At 43.2% G+C, this 25,460-nt stretch overlaps 2 protein-coding genes across 2 annotated transcripts; both read right to left on the reverse strand.

Annotated features, from left to right (window-relative positions):
* Positions 1-760: 760 nt before the first annotated feature.
* Positions 761-3,481, reverse strand: b3gnt9 (UDP-GlcNAc:betaGal beta-1,3-N-acetylglucosaminyltransferase 9; the record flags this gene model as incomplete). The annotated part of the gene is made up of 6 exons (XM_079743913.1): positions 761-1,138; positions 1,497-1,752; positions 1,958-2,199; positions 2,465-2,812; positions 3,155-3,271; positions 3,374-3,481. 6 exons carry the CDS (start codon positions 3,479-3,481, stop codon positions 761-763), a joined length of 1,449 nt encoding a protein of 482 aa, XP_079600039.1.
* A 2,738-nt stretch (positions 3,482-6,219) lies between these two features.
* bbs2 (Bardet-Biedl syndrome 2) lies at positions 6,220-13,958 on the reverse strand (the record flags this gene model as incomplete). The annotated part of the gene is made up of 18 exons (XM_079744089.1): positions 13,886-13,958; positions 13,241-13,392; positions 12,845-13,072; positions 11,886-12,011; positions 11,260-11,322; positions 11,005-11,082; positions 10,801-10,905; positions 10,527-10,613; positions 10,279-10,414; positions 9,507-9,646; positions 9,219-9,348; positions 8,789-8,960; positions 8,408-8,537; positions 8,039-8,158; positions 7,800-7,937; positions 7,577-7,689; positions 6,942-7,090; positions 6,220-6,326 (listed from the first exon to the last, which is right to left on the reverse strand). The coding sequence occupies exons 2-18, from the start codon at positions 13,355-13,357 to the stop codon at positions 6,220-6,222; spliced, it is 2,139 nt and encodes a 712-aa protein (XP_079600215.1). The 5' UTR covers positions 13,358-13,392; positions 13,886-13,958.
* Positions 13,959-25,460: the final 11,502 nt, after the last annotated feature.

The raw sequence follows: 25,460 nt of genomic DNA on the forward strand, positions 1-25,460 counted from the left end.
TACAAGTTCACGTGCAATGTTTGCCAAGTATTAATAATGCATAATAAACAATACATGATGACACCCAGTCCATCCACATGATAACTCATCTGGGCCTCTCAACAAAGTGAGCACAGATGAAGACGGAGGACGATAACAATCCTTTTATGGCACGATTTGTGTGAGAGAACAGGAAGCCCTTCTGGAAGGAGGAAATAAGTTTGGATTTGAATCAAAATGAAAGCACTTTCTGTCCAGTGTACTCCTGGTCCTCATTTAGGAAATCCAATAAAGAGGAGTCCATGTGCAGACAGACAGCTCAGATGCAGAGAGGAGGAATGTGTCTTTCAAGCCAGAACTCATAACTGTTATGTGCAAGTACACGAGGAACCCACTTCAGGGATGTAGGGTCAATGCAGTCAATTGTCTCTGTTTTGCTGTGTGTAGGAAACACTTAAACTTTGCCCAACATGTTATAATTATTTATCCATTGCTTTCCTCACATGGCTGCATTGTCATTTAAAACAATAACACAAGACAAAAAATATAATTGCACTCATAACCTGCAGAGTTTGTTTTCACATTCTTAAATCAGTGTGCTTGTCCCCATTAAGACTAGCCTAAATAAACCCAAACAACCATGTCTCTGTCAGTTTCAAAAAGGAAAAACATTCACCTGACTCGTAACTTCAAGCAGTTTAAAGGCCTGCTTTAAAGATGTCGACCTAGCCCCCACTCAGACCCCCCCCCCCCCACTTGACTGCTGTAATGCAAACTAAGACTAATGCTTCACAAACACATCCTCCAATCCATAGTCTGTAGTCTGTAATTCCTCCCCCTCGTTTGGGTCTACTGTTGCCGCTCTTCCTCCAGCACCACCATCGCTCCACCGGAAGGTTCCCGTCGAGGGATTCCCCCGGGTGTGGCAGTGGAGGTGGGGATCGTGGAGGAGGTTCCACATGAGCCAGATCTGGGGAGGGGTGAGGCTGTGGACCACCATGAGGTCCCTGTAGAAGCAGGGGTCAAAGGTCTGGAGGTGGGGCGCGGCGGACGGCCGGGGGATGCCAAACGTCCGGAACCCCTTGTGGGGGTAGGGCTTGACGGCGATGCGCTGGAGACACATCCCTAAGAAGACGTCGTCGATGGGGAACAACTCCACCTGGGGACGTAATGTGGTGGGAAGACGAAATCCTGATCTTAAAGGTGACATATACCACCAGCTGCGAATTTGATTAGCCGTTACAAGCCATTCTGAAAACCTGCCTCTTCTGACATCACAAGTGGGCATGTCCACCTAGATGTGCGCTGGATAGATCAGTCTACCAGCCTACCCAGTGGACTGTAGCAAACGTTGCTCATCTATCCGTCATACATCTAGATGGATACGTGCACTTGTGATGCCAGAAGAGGCAGACTTTCAAAACAGCTTGTAACGGCTAATCAGACTCACACCTGGTGGTATAATATGTCCCCTTTAATCCAAACACATTCATGGTCGTAGCGGACAGAGTCCGTACCTGTTGACACGCAGTGCTGAGTCTGCGGGCCGTGTGGCCCGACATGACGAACCCGCCCCCTCCGGCGTAGGACGGGTACAAGCCGCCGCCGTACATAAACTCTGGCACGTAGTACTTGGAGGTGCGCTTGCGGATCGGCTTGGCGTGGACGATGATGTCACCGATAAACAGATCCTCGCGGGCGTTTTTATCCTGCAACATCTCCAGGATGTTCTCGATATTCACGTAGACGTCCGCGTCGCCCTTGAAGATGAACCTACAAGTGAAGTAAACAGTTTTCCCTTTGAGCGTCACGGCTTCAATTGCAAACTTCTTACAAGCTTCATTTAAAATATAAATAGATTTTTGTGGATTTACATCACATAGTGGTAAGAATACATGATATTACAGTGATTGGTGTTTCTAACATGGTGAGCCCATTGAGTTTGCCCGTACCATTCCCTCCTTAATCACCCACTGACCTGACATCTGGGCAGCTGCTATTGACCCACTGAAGGAAATGAGTTTCCTTCAGCGTCAAGTTGAAGAAGGTGTCCTCAAAGTCCCAGAGCAGGATGTCCTTGTAGGTGTGGCTCTCGTAGAGCAGCAGGCGGTCCCACAAGGGGAGGGCGCTCTGGTTCCTGGGTACCCCCAGGAGGAACACCGTGCGGAGGGTAACGCCGTGCTGGGACCGCTTCTCCCGACCCCACGTCTGACGCACCACCTGTCAAAGGGCCGGAGATGAGGCGGTGCTTGTAGGACATGAAGGAGCTACGTAGCAATCATGGGTCTATTAATAATAATAATTTATAACTGGTCAATCCATGTATGGTATTTGTCAGTCCTTGCAAAATCCTTTATACAACGTTCATCGCCGTTTCTGATCCATCTTCATTTACAGCATGTATGTTTATAGCATCCTTATTTCTAAATTATTTCATTTGAACAATAATACACACTGCACAATATAAAAAGTAGGCTCATCTTACCTGCCGCTTGTCAAAGTCTGCGGCGACAGATTTGACTGCAATGAGCATGTAGGGTCCGTCGGGCTCTCCCTCTCCCATCATGCATTTCTCCGGTTGATCGATGCGCAGCCTGAAGTCTCGGTTGTCCTTCTCCCTCAGGTAAGCCTCAAAGTCAAACGGCGGCATCGTGGGCTTTACATCGCCCGAGTTATGTGTCGGAGGGACTCTCCCCCGCAGCCCTTTGCGTTTCCTCTTAGTTCTGGCGGGTGGCGCCTGACTGGGTTTGACCTGCCGTTTGGGGCCAGGCTGCCGAGCTCTGGCGTCGGGCGGGGTCTTGCAGGCGGGGACCTCCGGGCCTGCATGAGCTACCTGTATATCCAACACAGGACCATGTTGTTTTATCAAGAGGCTGTACAAAAGCCGAAACCCAAAGAGAATGGGGCACCATGATACTAAGGTACTTAGTATAATAAGTACCTGACAATAACTCAATAACTTATAAGAAATTGTGGTTATAATCACAATATTAGTATAGAAATGAACACTATTCTCCAATTATTGTTATGATTAATTTGTGATTGGTCTAGAAAAATACATATCTGGCCCATACCAACCTCCTTTGCTACTAACCTAGCTGTGTGCCACAATACCCAGAGCCACCAGCGCATATAGCTTATGGTTTGAACAGGTCATGTTTATTCTGCCGCTTACTTGAGGCCCGGAGTCGGTTCTGGCCCTCACCGCTCCCAGCAGAACCCGGCTGGAGCTGGTGGAGCCCTGGATCTCCAGACGCCACACGGTTCTGTCCCAGCCCGACTGGAGCAGAACCTTAGAGCATGATTTACTGATTCAATGAAATAATGACCAATAATGTATTTTCACTTCATGCGTTGCCTTGCCACCTGTTGATTTTGAATGGTGCGTGGATACCTGTTGAGTGTAGAGCAGCAGGCAGAAGAACAGCAGCAACACCATGGTGAACATCACGTCTCTTTGGACGTGAAAGATCTTCCTCAGCACCCTAACCTTCCTCATCATCCTCCCCCTTGGTTCCTTTTCTTAAGTAAAGAGGACTCAAAAGGAATGGATGGACTGGCGCTGTTCATTCAACTTTATGAACACATGTTTTTTAACAACTGATTTGTTGTCCTTTCCGTGTTGTTCCTTGGTAGGACATCATCTTCTGTAACGGTGTGTCACTCAGCTAGTTGTCCATCGTCATTTGTTGAGTTAAAAGTCACCTGGTACCCCCGTCCGCGACATCAGAAGGAACCTATTCAACAACAAATAAAACACATAAGGAGGGGGGAGAGAGACCTCACGTAGGGCCACTGCCTTTCATCCTGAAATCAGCAGCAACTCATTCACCCAGGCTAATGGACCTACAACAATCCCAATGAAGTAACGATCAAAAGCCAAAGTTATACAAAGTGGAGAAAGGGGGGGGGGGGGGGGGTCTAGTCGTCTTTGATTGTGCAATTGGGCACCCTGTGCAATTGGGCACACCTACGCGTCGCACATGTGCAATGAGGCACACCTGTGCCAATTGCACAATCGGTTGCCCCGTCCCAAGGGCAACATTTCGTCTCACTGCTTGGCGTTAAATAAGCGCCTGGTTTAGATCCGACCAGGTGAGTAGACTATATCATCATCCTTTAAATGGGCTGCTGCCATTAGCTCCACAGTTAACTTGTATGCTATAGATGACTTGGCCAATTACATAGGTCCAATAGACAGGCGTGCTCTATCTCCAAACCCCTGCTTGTGCGGTTGCGTCTCCAGAACCAAACTGCGCTTGTGTGCATTGCAAAGTAGAACATTTGCTAATCATTTTATTTTTGACTTTCACAGCGCGATGATATCAAGTAGACCTACTGTTAAAAGTATGAAAATGATTGTCCGTCCACATTGATCTTCAACCGACATCTCCGTTTGTTGCCTTACGTTACATACATTTCCATAGGCTTTGCAAAGAATGTGTATTGCCCAGGCATGTACCAAACGGAGCCAGGTGTACAACAGATGCCACCTTTTTGCACATTATGCTTTGGCTTCTTGCAAATCATGCATAGGCTACTTACCAAAAAGAAGAAGGAAAAACCTTGGCCGAGAAGATAATTTGTGTGGAAACGACGTTTCCAAACACTTTTTGAAAGCGTTCAAAAATTGACAACCAGGGTGAAATTGATATCCATGAGCATGACGTTCTGTGAGTGAAGCTTTGTCATATGAACATGTTCTAAAGTTGCCGAGGTCGGCTACCCGTCTCCCACGTGATGTGGCCAAAGCGAAGCGATGCCAGATGCCAACACAGCAGCAGACGCGATTTGGATGTGCGCCTTTCCCTGTTCTCTGGGGTTGGAGGCAGTGAAGTAAGCATGGAAGTGTACATGATGTTCTCTCGGCTTAGAGGCAGCGAAGGCAGCAAAGAAAAGGACATTCACAAGTGGAAAGGGAGGGGAGTTGACTTGGTGGAGAACGCATTGTATAGCGCACCAGAGAGGACGCCAGATGTCGTGCCTAGGCTATGGAGGAAGAAGAGCACATTGAGCATGGAAAAAGTGGGAGGGCTTGGGGTTCAGGGTCAAACCCAAAGCACTTCACTGCAAATGTTCCCCATTACTGACAGGAAGGCCAAACCTAAGTAGTAAATCTAGGAGATACGAATACGTTTCAAGTGTTAGACAAGACAATTCTGACATATTTAGGAAGCACTTATTTGATAGCCCTATGAGGCAACTATGTATTTTAAATAATTTCTGAATGCATCTTTTAAAGGGACAGAGAAGGTTGACAATTATAGTTACAAGTCACACAGAAATTAATCAAAGATGGGACCGAGCCTTATATCAGCATATAAGTACATTTATTAGACCATCTCTTACACAATCATGTCAAATTAATATTCCCTATGTACAATCTAGAAAAAGGGTTATCAACAATCTGTAGGTCCCTTGAAATATTTGTTGATTCTTTACACACACACACACACACACACACACACACACACACACACACACACACACACACACACACACCAACCATCTGGCTCCCCTGGCTTACTGTCCTATCTGACTTACATACTTTTACATTTGAACTATTTCAAGACACTTTAGAAGAGTCTGTCTAGGTTCCAAAGCTTGATTACAACACTGGTGACGCTTGCAAGAGAAACACTGTTCCAGAAAATGTAAATCAACAGTGCTTTGCTAAAAGAATGAACAGATGACAAACACTCGTACTGCAGATACGCAGTGAAAAACAAACAAAGAGCTAGAGCTTTAAGGAAAAGAACTTGAAGTATTGCAGTGTTTTGATATACTACTACTATTGGAATCGTATTGGACTCAATCACCCAAAATAGTGTTCTGGGTATTTCACACTGTGCCATTCTCTCCTGTTATTGGACGCAGATGACGAGTTGCTCTCTGACCACGGCTTTCCCGTTTCCTAATTTCCTCTCCAGATGGGCTCTAACCATCACGTCTCAGTTTTTCCCCAGAGTAGACAACCAAAGGTAAACATTTACCAAACATGACTCATACTCGCACCATGTCTCACATACAATTACATGAATTTAAGCTGAAACAGTCACCACATCTATCACACAAGTTGAACTCTGAAATTAATCGCAACCCTATCTTGCGTCACAAAAGTGTCTCGTGATATATATCCATGATGGACCGTCACATTCGCAGCACGACCTATTGAGAATGAGAGGCTGAGACAGCAGCGGTGCGCTTTGTGACCCTCCGTTCTCTGCCTCTTGTTCCCCTTCAGGAAGAGGCGGCGCCGGCCTTCATGATCTTAAAGAGCGTGTTGACGTTGTTGGTCTTGATGGCATCGCGACACGCAGAGATCACCTGGTTCTTTGGCTTACCCACTGGGGAGAGACGGAGAGAAAGACATGTAAGACAGCACATTAGTATATATATTCAGATGTATTCATTTGTTTTGTTTTAGAGGTTGTCACAGCGTGCGATGGGGGTAGAGGGTGCGTGTGCATGGTAGTGCACAATGTATTATTTTTTTGGTGGCTGAATTGAGGAAACAAACTGTAGGACCATTCATTAATAGGCAGTTACAGTATAACAGTTCTCAAGCAGCTTAAGCATTGTGTCAATGCAAACTAAATAATGTAAATAATCTATAAATATGAATCTATAACACACCATCGTAGAATACTTATTATGTTCTCCGATCGCTGATCCGTACGGTCATGACAAAATGTTCATGTTGGGATGGGCATCACGTTTAGCAAACTGCTTAGTAACAGCCATTTGATAGGCTGTGGAATGCCTTTATTCAGACATTAGGCATGTGGGCGACTAATGGATCCAAATCAAGACTTGAATTTGAGATAAACTTGAATTATATGGATATACTTGAATTATATGGATGCGTGTGTGCATATATATATATATATATATATATATATATATATATATATATATATATATATATATATATATATATATATATATATACCAACACACACCTCGCAGTCTCCCAGCCCGTTGGATGGCCAGGTTGACACACTTGAGGCGGGCCAGCAGTGCATTGTGGTTGTTGGAGCGGATCTTGTACTCGTTGACCAGGTCTCGGTTCACATCGTACAGCTCCCGGTAGCGCTTCTTCATGGTGATCCTGGAGGGGAGCGGTAGGTCCCAGGAGTGGCATGCATAAAAGAAGAGTGGCGAAGGAGTTGGACACAGATAAAGACAGGTAGACATGGTGGCAGAAAAAGCAAGCAATTAGTTCCAATGAGAACAAAGGAAAAGACACTAGTGAGGTAGAGACCACAAAAAGTCTTTAAGCAAGCAAGAACAGTACAAAGACACCCAAAATAAACATCGACACTCCCTGGCGGCAAAAGCGGATCTAGCACTATTGGCTATTTCCAATGCAGTATTGTCATGCAACACAAAGTATCCAATCCAATCCACTTTATTTATACAGCACAATTTAAACAAACACAAGGTTCCCAAAGTGCTGTACAACAAGATAAGAAATATATAAAGATAATAAAAATACACTGCCCGCATGACACATCTACATAACATCAACAGGCTACAATATCAGTGTAGCGAGGAAAGGTGCTGAAGACTTGAGCGCAACAGGGCTGGGACTCACATGTTCCCCATGAGGCGGGCGTCCTCGGCCTGCACCAGCATGTTCCTGATGTAGTTGGAGTGGTCAGCGATGGCCGCCGTCAGCTTCTGGTGTACACAGTGGAACTCATCCACCTGGAACGCAACACGGATGAGAGGATGGAGGATTGTTATATTTGAAGTGGTCAATGAGAGCGTACCTTGCTCACCTCATGAGGCATTGAGTATGACGGATCACTTTGTACCTCAGTGAGAGTTGTGCGGAGCTCTTTGAAGTAGTCTGGAAAGTCAACCTCAGCCGACAGGTCCTCGATAGCCAGGAACGAGGCCAGCGATTGGGTGAGATCCCCTGCCAGGTCGATGTCATCTGTGCTCAAGGTGATCTGATTGGACAAGACAGTGGTGCGTTCATCAACCGCCTGACTGTGGACAGGTTTCTGATCAGAGCCCCTTCATTTGTATGTGGACATGATTGAGTGTGTACCTGTCCACTGCTGGTCATGCTGATGGACAACAGTCCTCCTCCTCGTAGCGATGTGAAGGTGACATCTGGACTGTTTGCTCCCTTTGGGAGCAGGAAGTTCTGGTTGAGCCACATCACCACCTGGAGAGGTGAAAGTGAAATAATGCAGGTTACATATTTTAAATATGTTTAGTTTTAGGCCATTATTGTAGACCTAACGCTATGTATGATAGATTTGGGTAACATTAAATGTCAATCATACTTCAGTACGTGGCCATTACAAAAGTAGTCTAGGTTACTAGGATTTCTAGTTATTTAAGGCCTTTTAACATTGCCCTCATGCTTATGCTACCTGTTCAGCCGTAAGTGTGAATATATTGTGATGTATACCCGCTGGGACCGGTCGTTGATGCTGAAGGTGACCCTGCCGGTGGGCGGGGCCACCGAGGGGTCCGCCCCCATGACGTACATGGAGAAGCGGGGCAGCTGACGGGTGATCTCAAACACGTGGAACTGGGTACTGGGGCGCAGAACAGTGGGTGGAGAAAAAGAACAGAAGCACGTAAAAACAACAAATTTTACAATAATTATTTGTACATACTTTAATATTTCCATGTGTTATTTTCTTTTTTTTTGCCAGCATAAATAGTTTTTCTCAATTTGGCAGTGTATTTTAACGTAATATGGAAACTTTTTTCGATTACAGGAGTAGTATTATTGCAATACATCCATTTCGATCGAAACTTTAAACTCTCATGCACACACGCCTACCTGTTCTTACCCCCCACAAAGGCCTTGATGTGTAGGTCTACCGGTATGTCCTTGGGAGGGACTATGGGCACTCGGACACAGCCCGAGAGCTTTTGTGTGCTGGGGTGGACCACGTGGCTCTCTCCCTCGAAGATCCCCTCGGCGAAGATCAGCACCGAGCGGATGATGGTCTCTGAAGGGGGGATTGGACCCAGCGTTGAGTGCCGTGTCTGAGACTCTTTAGCATCACTACACACTCTGGTGTGGACCCCCCCCCCAGCCCCTTCAACCATGTTGCCAATCGGCCACCCACTACATTTTACACTGATATTGTAGCCTATTTCCTTTATATCTGTTGTTGTCCTGTGCGGTTGTTTTCGTATTTTACAGAGCGCTTCCTTGTGATTCTGCTGTAGACCAGCGTGTGACTGGAGTGTGTATCTGGAAGTACCGTTGGGCGTGGAGATGCTGAGTTCTACATGGGCCTTCTGGGCCTCGGTGGCGGGCCGGACAGACAATGCTGTCTGGAGCTGAGTGTTGGCTGGGATCACACCCACCTCGCTGTCCGTCTCCGTCACACCCTGAAACGCAAGTATACAAACCATCAAGTGTATCAATATAGTCAACGTGATGCGACCATTTCTTTATTTAATCCCATTCAATACAACTCCATACATCCCATCAATTCAAAGCTATTCTGAAAGTACTACCACCACCACCACCATCAGAAATTGCTCACCTTGGCATTCTCGTCATAGTTCCGTAGTTCCAGCAAGAGATTCTGCCTGCGCTGGCTGAGCTCTCTGACCAGGTCCTGCTCTACACTGGACTCCATTAGGTTCCCCTTCAGTTCCTTACTGGCTGGAAGGTAGCCTCGCACTGGAAGACATACAAAACTGCATGAGAGTCATGTAAAACACCTCACCCTTACAACCCCCGCCCAGGGAATACAGATGTAAATTTGCTTATGACTATATCTGGTGCGATTTATTTATTGTTCATTGTCCCAGTTTAATAAACATATGAATAACCTCAATATGAATGTTCATATGGCCCCTCTCATTTTGAGTTAAGTTTTAAGTTAAAATCTTATGGTCCAGTGTGTAGCATTAAGGTGGCCACTAGCGGTGAGGTTACAGATGGCAACCAACTGATATCCCACTCACCCCTCCTGTAATGGACTCTATTGTGTAACTGGCAAGTAGGTAATCATCTACGACACTATTGAGTAGCCAAGTATCAAATGATGTTCCTTGATAGATTTACATTGTCAATCAATATGCTATATAGTCTGTTCCAATTTAGGTCATAATTGCAACAATTAAAATTCTCCATTACAGGTCCTTTTCCATTGAACATGTTTGTTCCGTTCGTTTTTCCCACGTCAATATAATGGTCTGCCCACGTATGGACTGTGCACATATGCTTTAAGCACTGGCTGCAGTCTTAGTGTAAGACTAGTATTGTACAACAGAGCAACTCTACCAAGACCAAAAGAGGTTATTGTTTACCCTCTCCCTCCGTGGAGGTGCAGATGAGTTGGACCTGCCCGTCCATCCGGTAGTCTCCCTCCACCACACCGGCCACCGACGAGGAGAAGTTGTCTTTGAAGATGACATCGCCCGTGCGGTCGCTACGGGCATCGATCTGAAAGGAGAAAAGAAAGCCTGAATGAGGAAGCAGTAGTTTGAGTCTGGGTTCTAGTAGCTGGTGTAACAGCCATTGTCTATGCATGTTGATATGTTGGACGTCTAAGGACCTTTCCGTTGGACCAGCCGGTGATCAGCTCTACCACCCCATCACCATCCAGGTCAAAGGCGTGGATGCTCATCGCATGATTCTTGGACTGGAACAGGGATCGGGAGTGAGTTTAGGCTATGGTAAGTCAGTATTGATATTAAAGGATAATAGTTATCCTATTGTTCCATTTTTTTTAACAGATTCTCAACCTGACTCATAAGTTACTCATACGCTATTGCAAGAAACCTAAAACTTTTCCAAATACAAAGGCATAGGATGGATGTTAGCAGTACCTTGATTCTCCAGTAACGGGCCGTCCGGTCATAGACTCCCACTGTACCATTGGCTAGGGCATAGCCAAACCGGCTGCCGTGCATATGGCACAGCGAGGTCACTGTCTGACACACAGGGACAAGACGTGAAACAGAGTCCAGTATCGTCAATTAACTATTTTCACTCTATTTTACTAAATGTATAAACATGCTCCCGCTTTTTACCTCATTTTCTGACATCTCGGAAACAAGCTTGTCTTCTTTGAAAACCCTGATGTCAAAATCCTCAGACCCGACTAGCAGCTTTGAACAGAACACATACACAAATACACGATGATAATACACACAATAGTATACACAAAAAAATATAGACACACTATAGCACATGACTACATAACTTATTTGCTTCATATTGTATGCACTCATATCAAATGTAATGAATGAAGGACATGGTTCCTCCCATATTGACACCTGTCTCACCTCATTCTTCCCGTCTCCGGTGAAGTCACAGAGCACCAGCGATTGAACATTATCACCAGTAACCTATGAATAAATATTAATTAATGGATCAATCAACTAAAGTTGAATTAAGTACAATGAATATGCAGTATGCTATAGCTGAAGCATGCCTCTCAAAGTCAAATAAAAGGCATTTGTATCATTTGAAGCAAGGGTGACCAAACATGAAGCATTACAAGGCAATCAAATTCATGCAGAATATTTTATTTAAAATAAATAGCTGAATAGTATGACCCTGGATATGTCATTAAATATGCAATAGCATATGCCACAAATTCTAAAGTTTAGAGACATGGGATTACAAGCCTTTAAAATAAAGTCCCTTTTGATTAAGATGTTGACTCTTTTTGGATGGCTCCAGGAACAAGTACTGAACTGAATGAGGTCAACAACTCTCTTTATAATCACTCACTCATGTACATAAGTCATGAAGGAAGACAACGCACACTACGGCCTCGAGGTGTAGAGAGCTGATAAAGGTAACCAGCCCCATCATTAAATCATAGTCATCTGCACAAGGAATGCTGTCATTAAGTCTGGGGTTTCAGGCATTTGGACTGCCAATGAGGGACTAGCTTGGCCCATACCGTCCAGAACAGGTCTTTGCCCTCATAGTCGAAGCCTTGTAAGGCACAGTTCCCACCGATGATGGCCAGGGGAGACTGGATGTCCCCTAGTTTTCCCAGCACAATTGTGTTGGCCCCATCTGTAACCTAGACAAGAAGAGGAGCCAGAACACAATAGATTAAAAACATACAACCTGTTGTGGTTTGGGTGCACTTCAAATAGCTTAACATGGCCTACCCAATGAATTTGTCTTAAACAGGAACTAAATGTGCAAAAAAGTAATAAACAAATTAAAGATGTTGACCACTGTTCCAGTTAAATCAGTAGAGCACATCAGCTGCATTTTCATTGATTATCTTATTTACCGATATTTTGTGTCAGCATGTTGCCTTGAACAAAATACTTATGTTAGTTCCAGGCAACCGGAAGTATATATCCTAGAAGTAGGAAATAAATACAGTAGCTTTCCCTCATGGCTGTCAAAGATTTTGAAAATGATTTGATGATTTGGTTATTCCTCAAGCCTTTTGTTAGGCCTCAGAAAGCAATGGCTGTAATTATATTTGTTTGTCATTATTGTATAGTTCCCTATTTATATATATTTATCAAGAAGTATTTATCAGTTTTTGTTAGCATGTGTTTAGTTTGAAGGATTTCCTATGTTGAGCAGTAGGAACATAAATGTCAAAAGCAATGTGGTATCATAACAACGGTATCATAATAACCAACAATTTGCGTTTTGTGGATTTGATTTATTAATATTTTGTTGTATAATTAAATGAATGCTATGCCTAATTATTGCATTCATACGAGTCATGTGAATCACTGGATTTGTTGGAAATATTAAAGGAGCAAGTTAGTCATTTCCTGGCTCATGAATTGAGTTTGGCTTATGTGCGTTCACACTTCCAACACATTGTGGGGACAGCAAATCATTCTTAGATACTAGTGTGGGAGGTAAAATCTCTAGGTGGCCCACCTCTCTGTAGAATATATCAGCGTTGTCGTGGACGTCATAGGCCAGCAGGTTGGTCTGAGAGCCAACCAGCAGGGTGTCCCCTGCGGTGTTAGGACCCAGGGAGCCTGCAGTCAGGCAGCTAACCGCCTGGTTGATGTTGAGCAGGGAAATGTCAGAGTCTTGTGTGCTCTGGCTCAGCCGGTGGGCAGCAGGTCGCTGTCCGCGGGTGTGGGGGTTGTGGATGAACACCTTGTGGAGTAAGGTGATGAGCCAGTTGCACGGTGAGAGGTTAGTTATGCATGAATAGTTTATTTTTATCACCATTTAAAAAAAAAGATGACGTGATATCAATAAGTGGAAGTTTTGATCATAAGGTGACCAATAATAATAACATGATGACCAATGAAAAACACTTACCTTCCCTGCCTGAGTGGCGGCTGTCAGACATGGATGAATTCCATCAAACTTTCCAACAGTAACCATGCGAGGGTTGATCTTGTGGTTCAGCTTCAGAGTAAATATTGGAACCAGCATGGTCTTACTGTGTGGGCCAAATGACACAGAGAGACCTACCTATGAAGGAATATCCGGGGAACCAGAAATACCATCTATAAAAAATTAAACCCAGAACTGAATATTTGCAAAAGAAGACAAACGATAACTAACCCAGTGAACTAAAAAGCGACCAATGGTTTGTCCGGTCTAATGTAATTAAAGGCTTACTTGAGTTGACATGTGGCAATGACCAAAGGTTTCTGTTGCCTAGCAACAGAGAACAACTAACCAAAGCCCTTCATCTCTTTAATCTCCTTTAACGCTGCGTACATGTTTTGCATTGAAACAGTGTACGATATGACGGAGAAAAAAGATGCACATGCATTTAATCACATGCTTTTTCATACTTATGTGACTGATACGTTATATGAATCTGCTAATGCGTCTGTTAATCGCAGCTATTGGTTAACGTTACTGTGGCTGACTTGTTACGAATTTGACTCCATTCCATTGAATGCAAGATGCACAAACATGTGGTGAACTATTAAGGTACATATTTAATCTCACCAATGTTCCGATTTATAGATGGCTTGACTGGATGTTTAAACAGGAGATAACCACTTAAATGCCACAGGGAGCTGGTAAACCTATGGTAAACACGCTACAGCAGAGCAGCGAGCACTAACCAATCGGTTAGCACAATCAAGATCAACTTCCGGTCCATTATTTTCAAAGTAAAAGCAGTTCGGTTAGTTTTGTCGAGTTAATATGCTGATATTAGATTACAAATACTAGCAAGTAATTACGGTCTCAAACTGAGTTGAATTAAGTTAAATACAATAACGGAATTTCATAAAGTTGTGTTGAGCCTATGCTATGTGAACCCAGGACCAGTAGCCCTAACGTTACATTCATGCTGCACCAAATGCTGCACTGACTGTGTCCACACCTAGTCCATACAACCTTTCGTATTTCGGTCTGTCTGTGAGTTCATCATTAGCATACTAGCCCTTTAGTTAAAAGTCTACGGACGACACAGATTTAATATAACATGTAACCTGTGGCTCCGCCAATAGATGGCGCTCGACGGGTGGCACATTACAGCCGCTGGAACTGATTAGCTATGATGAGGAGACCACAGCAGTGACCGCGTGCTTCGAACAGGTGAGCGAATGGTAAACGTAAACCTTGTTATGTAAACTTATATGTCCAGGTAGTGGACATATCTAAGGTGGACATATCTTAGTGATGTTTAGAAGCTTTTATTTAATTGTAAATTGCTAAACGAAAGGAGCTAAAAGCCTCTCTTGTTTACTAATTTACTAACATTTTTTCATACGATTGGGGAGAGGCTTAATGGCGTTTATTTGGAGGGAACATGGTTAGATTTTGCTTTATTTGAAGAATATATAAGCTATAGGCTGTGATTTTATTGATAACATTATTTGAATAACTTTTGATCAGCATTGACTTCACATATGTTGATTATTTTAAGATACGAGTTATGTTTAATACGAAAAGGGATTTGAAATTAGAGTTTATACTTACCACACCTAAAAGGAAATAGGTTTAAGAAATATTCCAAATAAGAGTAGCCAAGTCAGAACCGGGACTGAAAAAAAAGAATCCTCTTCGAGACCACTTACCTACTTACCTGTTTATAATTTTTGTGGGATGATACTGCTAGAGACACAGTATATCTTCTATTTTGAGATGATATTTTTGCAGTGCAGTGTAGCAACCCTGTAGGATCAAATTTTGCCATATTGTTTACTTTAATTATAGACTTTCACTTAAAAATCACATAAAGCCGAAGTGAATGAAAACGAAAACCTAACCCAGAGAGGAGTTGTGATTTTGATGATCGACCTTTGTTTGCTCTTAGCAATGGCGGTACCAGGCGTCCAGCGGTAGTAATTCAGCGGAGTGCTCGAGCTGGGGTGTGTGGTCTGACCAATGCTTGGAGGTAGGCAGGGCAGTTCCATTGACCGCCTTGTAGGCCAGTACCATCATCTTGAACCTGATGCGATCTACTACAGGGAGCCAATGGAGGTCACGGAAAATGGGGGGTCACATTGACTTTTGTTAGGTTGAACACGAGTCGTGCTGCAGCGTTCTTGACACGCTGCAAAGGTTTGATCACAGAGGCCGGGAGTGAAGTGCAGTGGTCGAGGCGGGAGATGACCAGTGCTTGGACCAGGAGCTGAGCTGCTTCTCTCGTGAGGAAGGGCTGGATCCTGCGGATGTTGTAGAGGGCGTATCTGCAGGATCGTTTCACGGCGGTGATGTTCGCGGTGCAGCATATAGCTATCTTAGTAATGGGTTGAATTTATATAGAGCTTTTCTAGACACTCAAAGACGCTTTACAGTGAAAGGGGGACCTCACTGACCACCACCAGTGTGTAGCACCCACTTGGGTGATGCACGGCAGCCAATCTGCGCAAGAACGCTCCCCACACACCAGCTTGAGGTGGAGAGTGAGGGAATTAATGAGTCAGCCAATTATACAGGGGGTTGATTAGGGGGCCAGATTGAATGAGCCTGTTTGGGGCACGACACCAGGGAAACCCCTACTCTCCGATAAGTACCCTGGGATCTTTTATGACCTCAGTGAGTCAGGACCTCGGTTTTACATCTCCTCTGAAGGACGGCACCTTCCACAGCACAGTGTCCCCGTCACTGTACTGGGGCATTGAGATTGATGAGTGAAGGGGCCAGAGGGAAGAGTGCCACTTATTGGCCACCACCCAACACCACTTACAGCACCTGGTATTCCCAGGCGGTCTCCCATCCAGTTACTAACCAGACCCAACCATGCTTAGCTTCCGAGATCAGACGAGATCAGGCATGTCCATGGTGGTAAGGCCGTAGTAAAGTCGTCGCAAGTTTCAGTGGATTGGTACCATGGGGATAACAACTCGGTCTCAATGAAACCCCTACCCCCTCCTTCCCGCGAAGAATAGAACTCTCAGCTTCTTCATTTATTTATTTTCAAATTCCAGCTGAAACATGGTTCACTGGGTCTTTAAGTTTCAGCTTGCTGCTGTGGCACACAAATTTTGAATCACGGGTCAAATATTCAATCAATAAAGTTCTAACTTATCTGGATTATGTCAGAGAGCCATTGTTTCTCTGGCCATGATGGCACTATTAATATCTGTGACAGCTTTTTCTCTCATCAATGATCAAGGAAATCAAGCTGAAATACATAAAGCAACATGAGCAGCCACAGATATAGCAGAGTGCAATATCTCTGCTATATCTATCTGAATACCCTGGGTTGCAGATATAATTCTCCCAAGTGTAAATGCCAGTAACATGGTACAGAATAATTGATGGAAAACCTTCACATCCCGTTGTTTCAATTTATTTTTATGAACACCATAAAAAAGCCATCAGTACTGCATGATATAGTGCCATGGATAGTGTTCTAGACATTAAGAAAGACAAATATATGGGTTTAACATAGGTCAATGTTTGTACTATGAAACTGCTATCCATCTCTTTCTACTGATGCAAAAAACTGAGGGCTCGTCCGGGATTTGAACCCGGGACCTCTCGCACCCTAAGCGAGAATCATGCCCCTAGACCAACGAGCCACATAGGATGGGCTGTTACTTGTTTAAAATTCCCTTGACTTTGCTCATCTCTGTGCTGTGATTTGTTTTTTAGAACTGCTGATGTGGCAAGCTGGCCCTTAAGTCAAACAGCACCCCCTGGTGGTTACAGTATAATAGTGTTCCGATAGTCAATTCTGGCAAGATGGATGGGCTTGCTCTACCTCAGGGGTCAGCAACCTTTTCAACATGCTGTGCCAGTTTGAAATTTTCTCGTTAATGAGTGTGCCTTAAGCAACAATATAATCAAAATTAAGCTAAATTATGACACAGCGACCAAAAAAATTTCCAGAAGACCTGGAATTGTATTATTTCCATATAGTCCAGAATCATGCATCAACATTTTAAAGGTTTTTTTGGTTGTTATATTTGCAACATGGGCTTACAAATTATTATTACATCTGTCCCATCTTAAAACACCATTTTCAGAAACTCATTCAAAAACATATTTGCACTGTGAGAAATGTAAAAAAACAAGAAAATATGAGAATGTTGGAACCATCCACATCAATATCTTTAAGACATGTACAGCTTTGCAAAACCATGTGAAGGCGATGCATACAGGCCACTTGCAACAATATTTTAAATAATTTCTTCTCTATTACTCACAACATAAAAACTGATCCAAATTAATTGATCCAATTTCAGAACACTGCTTTCTGTAACTAATTTAAACATATTTGCACGGGGAGGAAATGCCCCAAACAGAATAAAGTGCCAAAAAAATCGGTAGTAATGATTATGCTTTTATTATTTTTTAAGTGTGCCAATGATTATGTTGCCCCGTGCCAGTGGTGGCACGCGTGCCTAGGGTTGCCGACCCCTGCTATACCTTCACACGTTAAATGATGTTTAGTTTGCTGGTGTTGCTGTAAGGTAAACCAGCAAAGTAGGTTTTGAGTATTCGTCAACCTGTTATTAACCATGTATTAACTAGGTATTTTAGGTATTAATTATCAAATAAAAACACAATGAAAAGATGAAGCATGAAATAGCTCTTTGATCTTAAAAATATGTTGAAAGCATATTGGTAAGAATTTTATGTGGTAGAGCTCAGGGTACAAATCTGAGTCTTGGGTTGCAGGCACAGGGCAGCTGCCGGGATGCTGGGGTAAGGTCCAGGCCTGGAAGACCACCTGCGCTCCGTGCCCCTTGTATTCTGCCCCCCTGACGTGTGGTCGGGATACACCGTGCTGCTGCACGCTGGGATGGAAAACCTTCACATCCCCTTGTTAGGGGTCCAACGAAAAAGGTAGGAAACCTATTGTATTCATTAGTAATATTACTTATTTTCATTTTATTTTATTGGACTTTTTTGCCTCAAAGGTTATAAAAATTGTCAGGCTTGTAGAAATTTGTAAATAAGGGAATCAAAAGATGGGCCAGAATAACACAAAGGTGGCGCTATAACAAGGCCTGGGAGTTCAACATTTCAACAGGTTGGCACTACCACTAGGAAGGTGCAATATGCATGAAACGTTATATACATGCACCGTTCGCCATGATGAACTTTCAAATCACAACCCATATAGTCCGACGGCAGAGATACATATTTTAAAGTGAAATATATGCGTATCTCCGGTGTTTAAATGGCTCTAACATTGCATCAAAAACACTTAGGTTACTAAGAGGAGATTCCATAGTATACCCATGCCAAATTTGAAGTCTATATATCGGAAAATAAAAATTGGATGCATTTGTTTGAAGTTGCCTTTCTGAACCGTGGCCTCTCTCCAACGCAGGCTTGGCCTTAAAGCGGTACATACTCATTTCACAAACGTTCGTTTTGGCGATGGATTTTGACACAGTATGCTTTAGAAACATGGTCAGTGATTGTTTTGATATGTTTACTTCCGGTATATAGTGATGTTATGGTTTGCATCGAGGCATCGGGGCGTGTGTCGAGTACCTCGGCTCGTCCCCCCAGCGAAGCTCCTTACCGAGTAGGATTCACATAGGAGAAAAGACATAGCGGTGACGTTCGAGGCTTCATCTCGGGCTGTTCCGTGATATTGGTTCACAATTGGCACATCATTTACAAAAAGAAGACACTACCCAGTTCCAAGATCACTTTAATGGCTATTGAATTAATCACACTCATTCTCATTCATCATGCAGTTTTATTATTACAATTATTAGTAGGCTACTGTAGTTGATAAGACATCCTATTTTGCCCAGGATGACTAAAAATCTTTGTCAAATGATTTTTTTTTTCTACCATGAGCTCGGGAGATATTTATGAACGGCACCCTCACACATATCACTGAAATGACTAATTCTCAAATGTTTTGATGTTGTACGAAGCAAACATCACATCATCACAGGGAACTCTTTCTTTCGACCTAATTTCATTCACCACTTGGTGTCCCTAGCGTACTCATTTGAAGCTTCGAGGTCGAACCTCTTTGGTGGTTCATCTGGCTGCGAGGCTTTGACGTTTCATGAGGCATCATCTCGGCACCACTACCGGTAAACCATTTTTTAAGGCACACCAATACCATTTTACCATACAGACCGAGCACACCATACCTCCACGTACGGACTACTTCTAATTCTGAAAATATAGTCTAATCTGCCCTTGGAAGTCTACATGTCCCTGTAGTATAGTGGTATTGCGTAACTCAGGACCATGCTGATTCAAGTCCAACCTCAACCAACTATTCTGTGAGACATGGCATGACTTAAAATAATGTTTACCATTATGTATTCATTAGGCCACCAACATACTCAAACAGTCATACGGTCATACAGTAGGACCCCCTCATGGTTGATTGAAACTATATTTTCAATTTGTTTTTATACACACCATAAAGAAGTCATCGGAACTGCATGATATAGTGCCATGGACAATGTTATAGACATTAAGAAAGAAAAATATACGGGTTTAACATATTTCAATATTTGAACTATGAAACTGCCATCCATCACCTTCTACTGATGCAAAAGATGAGGGCTCGTCCGGGATTTGAACCCGGGACCTCTCGCACCCAAAGCGAGAATCATGCCCCTAGACCAACGAGCCACATAGGATGGGCTGTTACTTGTTTAAAGCTCACTCGGCTTTGCTCATCTCTGCTCTGTGATTCAGTTTTTAGAACTGCTGATGTGGCAAGCTGGCCCTTAAGTCAAACAGCACCCCCTGGTGGTTACAGTATAATAGAGATAACCTATGGGAAATGTATGCATCCATATATTCTTAGATTTATAAGGGCAGAATACTGAAATTGTACATTCTTTAATAAGCCTAAAATAACTGTAATTGGGCTTGCAGAGGTATTTGTCATGTATTAACTAGGTATTTTACGTATTAACTATCAAATAAAAACAGTGAAAAGATGAAGCATGAAATAGCTTTTTGTTCATAAGAATATGTTGAAAGCATTTTTGAAATAATTGTATTTGGTAGAGCTCAGGTACAAATCTGAAAGTCACTGAATAACAGTAAACCTTCCCCCTAAATGTTTTTCCCATATTTTTGTTTGCCGGCTCCAAAGCCTTGTAGGAGCATGCGAGCATAGTGTAATAAGTGACTCTCATTATGTCTTTCAGCTTAAAATATGGGGACCTTTTGTTTCATGTTCAGGGTCTCTAATCTTGAGAGGTAAAAAAATAACATACAGGGCTCGTCCGGGATTTGAACCCGGGACCTCTCGCACCCTAAGCGAGAATCATGCCCCTAGACCAACGAGCCACATATTTAGCTGTCAAACTTTGTCTATACAGTTCAGAAGGAACCTGTAGTTACCCCTAAACTGGTGATGTGGCTGACTGAAGGCTCAGAGGTCTGTTGTCCAACAGCACCCTCTGGTGGACTCAGTGTAAATAAACATATTTACAAACTGAATTTAAAACAAAACGAAGCATAGCAAAGAAAGTTGTGCTTGGCTGCTCATACCATGTACTTTATTTGATTCTTTATTCAATTGATCATGAAAAAAGATATTTCAGATTTTGAATGGGAACGCGAGGTCCACGCCCATGGCTGCCACAATAAATTATATTAATTAGCCTTCGTTTTATTGTATTTTATAAAGTATATTAGGCTAATTGTAGCCTATATTTTCTGTTGACTAGGATAACCCCTTCCACTTTCACAACAAAGCTAGCTAGGATAAGAGGCTACACAATGCTATTTACTATTTTTAAGTGCAAGGACGTACAACATACAATAAGTGCGTAAGATGGGTGTTGAGGGGGGCGGGGGGGAAGTTGGGAGGCTGTGTCTAGGTGAACTCTGACGTTCGCGGTGCAGCATATAGGTAGCTTAGTAAAGTCGTTAAAAAACAACTGTCACACGTTTCAGTGGGTTGTTACCATGGGGATAACAACTCAGTCTCAATGAAACCCCTACCCCCTCCTTCTCTTGAATAATCAAACTCTAAGTCCAAAACTATTTTATTTTATTCCCCAGTGTTCAAATTCCAGCCTAAACAAGGGGTTCACTTGCTCTGTAAGTTTGAGCTTCCTGCTGTGGCACCCACATTTTTGGTCTGCAATCAATAAAGTTCAAACTTATCTGGATTATGTCAGAGAGCCATTGTTTCTCTAGCCATGATGGCACTATTAATATCAGTGACAGCTCCTCCTCTCATCAATGATCGAGGAAATCAAGCTGAAATACATAGTGATATGAGCAGCCACAGATATAGCAGAGTGAAATATCTCTGCAATATCTATCTGACTACTATTCTCCCAAGTAAATGCCAGTAAGATGGTAGAGAACAATTGATTGAAAACCTTCACATCTCCTTGTTTCAATTCTTTTTCATGAACACCATAAATAAGTCATCAGAAATGCATGATATAGTGCCTTGGACAGTGTTATAGACATTAAGGAAGAACGATGTACAGGTTTTACATAGTTCAATGTTTGAACTATGAAACTGCCATCCATCACCTTCTAATGATGCAAAAGATGAGGGCTCGTCCGGGATTTGAACCCGGGACCTCTCGCACCCTAAGCGAGAATCATGCCCCTAGACCAACGAGCCACATAGGATGGGGTCTAACTTGTTTAAAACTCATGTGGCTTTGCTCATCTCTGCTCTGTGATTAGCTTTTTAGAACTGCTGATGTGGCAAGCTGGCCCTTAAGTCAAACACCACCCCCTGGTGGTTACAGTATAATAGTGTTCCGATACTATTCTGGCAAGATGGATAGGGTTTCTCTTCCATCACACATGTGAAATGATGTTTGGTTTGCTGCTCACTTGGCTCTGATTGTCAAGTTATAGTTGTTACATAGAGATGACCTATGCAAAATTCATGCATCCATATATTCTTAGAATTATAGGGGCAGAATACTGAAATTGTGGCCAAAGACCATTAATGTGTTAATATGCTGATCACTGTCTCATACTTTGATATTATCATATCAGGAGTAAACTGGTGACCATAAAGAGTGATGTTGCTGTAAAAGGAAAGTAGGTTTTAGGTATTCGTCAACCTTATATTGTATTATATTGTATTGTACCTTACATGTATTAAATAGGCATTTTAGGTATCAATTAACACATGAAGAAAATATCTTGAAAGCATTTTGGCAAGAATGTTATGTGGTAGAGCTCAGGGTACAAATCTGAAAGTCCTTGAATACCAGCAAACATTAGAGCATTTTTCTTTAGCAGATGTTCCCCTAAATGTCTTACCAATATTTTTGTTTGCAGGCTCCAGGGCATTTAAATAGCAAGTGAGCATAGTGTAATAAGTGACAGTCTTTCTTTCTCATTCTGTCTTTCAGCTTATTTGGGGACCTTTTTTTAGCGTATTCAAGATCTATTCTCTTGAGGTAAAAAAATGAATTACCGGGCTCGTCCGGGATTTGAACCCGGGACCTCTCGCACCCTAAGCGAGAATCATGCCCCTAGACCAACGAGCCACATTTTAGTTTTCAAACTTTGTCTATACAGAACGAACCTGTAGTTTACACCCCTAAACTGGTGATGTGGCTGACTGAAGGCTCAGAGGTCTCTGGTCCAACAGCACCCTCTGGTGGATTCAATGTAACTAAACATATTTACATACAGTGAATTTAAAACGAAACAAAGCATAGCAAAGAAAGTTGCGCTTGGCTGCTCATACCATGTACTTTATTTGATTCTTTATTCAATTGTTGATGAAAAAAAAATCCATTTCAGTTTTTTAATGGGAGTTAAACTAAATAATTGACGACCTTGCAGCCTGCTCCAGCCTGTTGTACTTTTTCTAACGCAAACAACATATTTGGTTCAATCAAGTGTCGGCAATTTCAGGAACCTTTGTACAACCTTTAAGATTAGTCATCTTATTTTGTTTTGTGGGTTTGCTTATCCTACTTTTGCAATAAAAGGGTCTAACATTGGATAAGGATTTATTTGATTTACTTGCCATTTAGCTAATTAGAATGATGATGAGTGATCTCATGCGCAACATATGGGTGTGTAATTAATTCATGAACTGGAAAAATGTATTCATATTTTGCTTTTAGTGTGTTACTTTGGAACCGTATGTTTCTGAAGGTAAAGGGCAGTGCTCAACTGGGATTCTAATTCAGTACCAGTGGTGGCAATTTATTTTTGGTCACCTCAAGTAGCAAAACAAACAGTAACCACTAGTCAGCAACATAAGTTATTTAGGCTACCGTTTTTGTTGACAGCTACATCCAGGAGTTCATTGTTAATGTCTTGAATACAATAATTACAAGTACATTACATTACAATCATTGTAAGCTTCAGAAAGAGAGTGTACCAGAGTTTAATGAATACCCTACGAGACGAGTGCCAAGTTGGGAGCCTCATTTCACGTTGCCGTCTTTTCTCCGCATTTGTATATCAGGAGGTTCGACCGTGACGTTCATTCACACTTATTCACACTTGATGCCCGATATGAGGACTTCGGTGTCACTTAGACATCAGTATCATGCAGCGATGCATCATATATTCCATTGCATCCACAACATCTGCATCGGTCGATGAAAGATTGGAGCATGAGTTAGAGACAAATAGAAGAAACGACGAAGAAGAAAGGCGTTGCGAACCACTGTGTTCCGGAGAAAGAAAGCATATTTTTTTGCACATATAACAAAACACTGGGACAAATGTAATTGATTTCTGTGTTTAATTGAGAAAACCGGGAGTGGAAGGCCTATAATGTTCAGCTAACTGTTATAAATAATAATTGTTACGAGAGTAGTGTATGTGTGTGCGCGAGAATGGCGAGCGGACGAGCGAGGAGAGCGAGCGGTAGCGGGTGTCAGTTTAGTGAAGGAATGAACGAGTCCGGTTGTGTCTGTGAAAACGTGTGCTGTAAAGTTAGTGAAACTAAGAAGAAGCAACCACAAACAGAAGAAGCAACCATTGTGCACGGAAAATCATTCCAACGAAATTCCACCCCCTCCTTCAGGGCCAGAGTGGGACCCTTTTTCAGCCCTGGGGTTTCAGGCCCGTACCGGCCCCCTGTGCAGAAGTCTTGAGGTGTGGGGGGGGGGGGACCTTTGCTCATCGCGTGACCTAAAAAGACTGGCCCACCGGGAATTGTCCCGGTCCTCCCGACTAGCCACTCCGGGCCTGCCCTCCTTCCAATATGTCCTGTGGACACAATCCTCCGCTCCTTTATGGTTGTTTGGCTCTTCCCAAAAAGCAGAATCTACTGGGGACCCGTCGCTCCACAACCAGGTGCCTTCTTTTTGCACATCACTTAATCCTATCCAGTGGAACCCTTTGGTTGGGTCAAAGTTCTCTATCAGCATGACAATGAAGATCATTACGTTGGAGCTATGGATAGAGACCAGGTTTGCTCCTAAAGATTGGCAGTAGAGCTCAGCATCGGCCCAGGTCAATAGGCTAGCAACATATTTGTAGCAGTCGGTGCCAGAGTAATACCAGAAGGATGGACAGGAGCCGCGCTCAAGCTTCACATTGGAGTCAGTTGAAGGCTTGCTAAGCGGACCTGCCAGGGCGAGGGCGTGCAGGCCACACACGAGAACGGAGCGCAAGAACATTGCTGGACTCTTTCACTCTCTATTGAGCTGTGTCTGGAAATGTATGAAGAGGTAGTGAGGAAGGCTCTCTTTTTATTGGCTTGTTGAAGGTCATCTGCATGATGCAATGGATTACATGGAGCCAATAATCCGACTTTATGCAAGAAAACCAGCACAGATGGCAGATTTCACATGAAACCTGTAATATAGTGAATTTGGCTACAAGTCAATAACAAGTAGGTAATAGTAATTTAAGCAGTAAAATTCTACCTTAAATGTCCCTTGGCATGAAAATCTCACTTCATGAGGTTTTCTTACATAAATATGAGTCCCCCTAGCCTGCCTATGGTCCCCCAGTGGCTAAAAGCGCGCTGATGTGGAATGTGGTCCCTTATGTCGTCATAAGGGTTCTAAGCTCCTCTCCTTTCTCTGCCTTGCCCGCCCAGAGAATTTGGCCTGCAAATGAGACATGGCCGTGCGAGCTCCACGTGTGTGTGTGTGATTACACACACTGTAACGCGTGTGTTTGCTGTTGGTGTTATGGCGCATGACACGTCACAACCAGACTG

Source organism: Pollachius pollachius (genome assembly GCF_949987615.1).
Source record: "Pollachius pollachius genome assembly, chromosome: 9".
Lineage (NCBI taxonomy): Eukaryota > Metazoa > Chordata > Actinopteri > Gadiformes > Gadidae > Pollachius > Pollachius pollachius.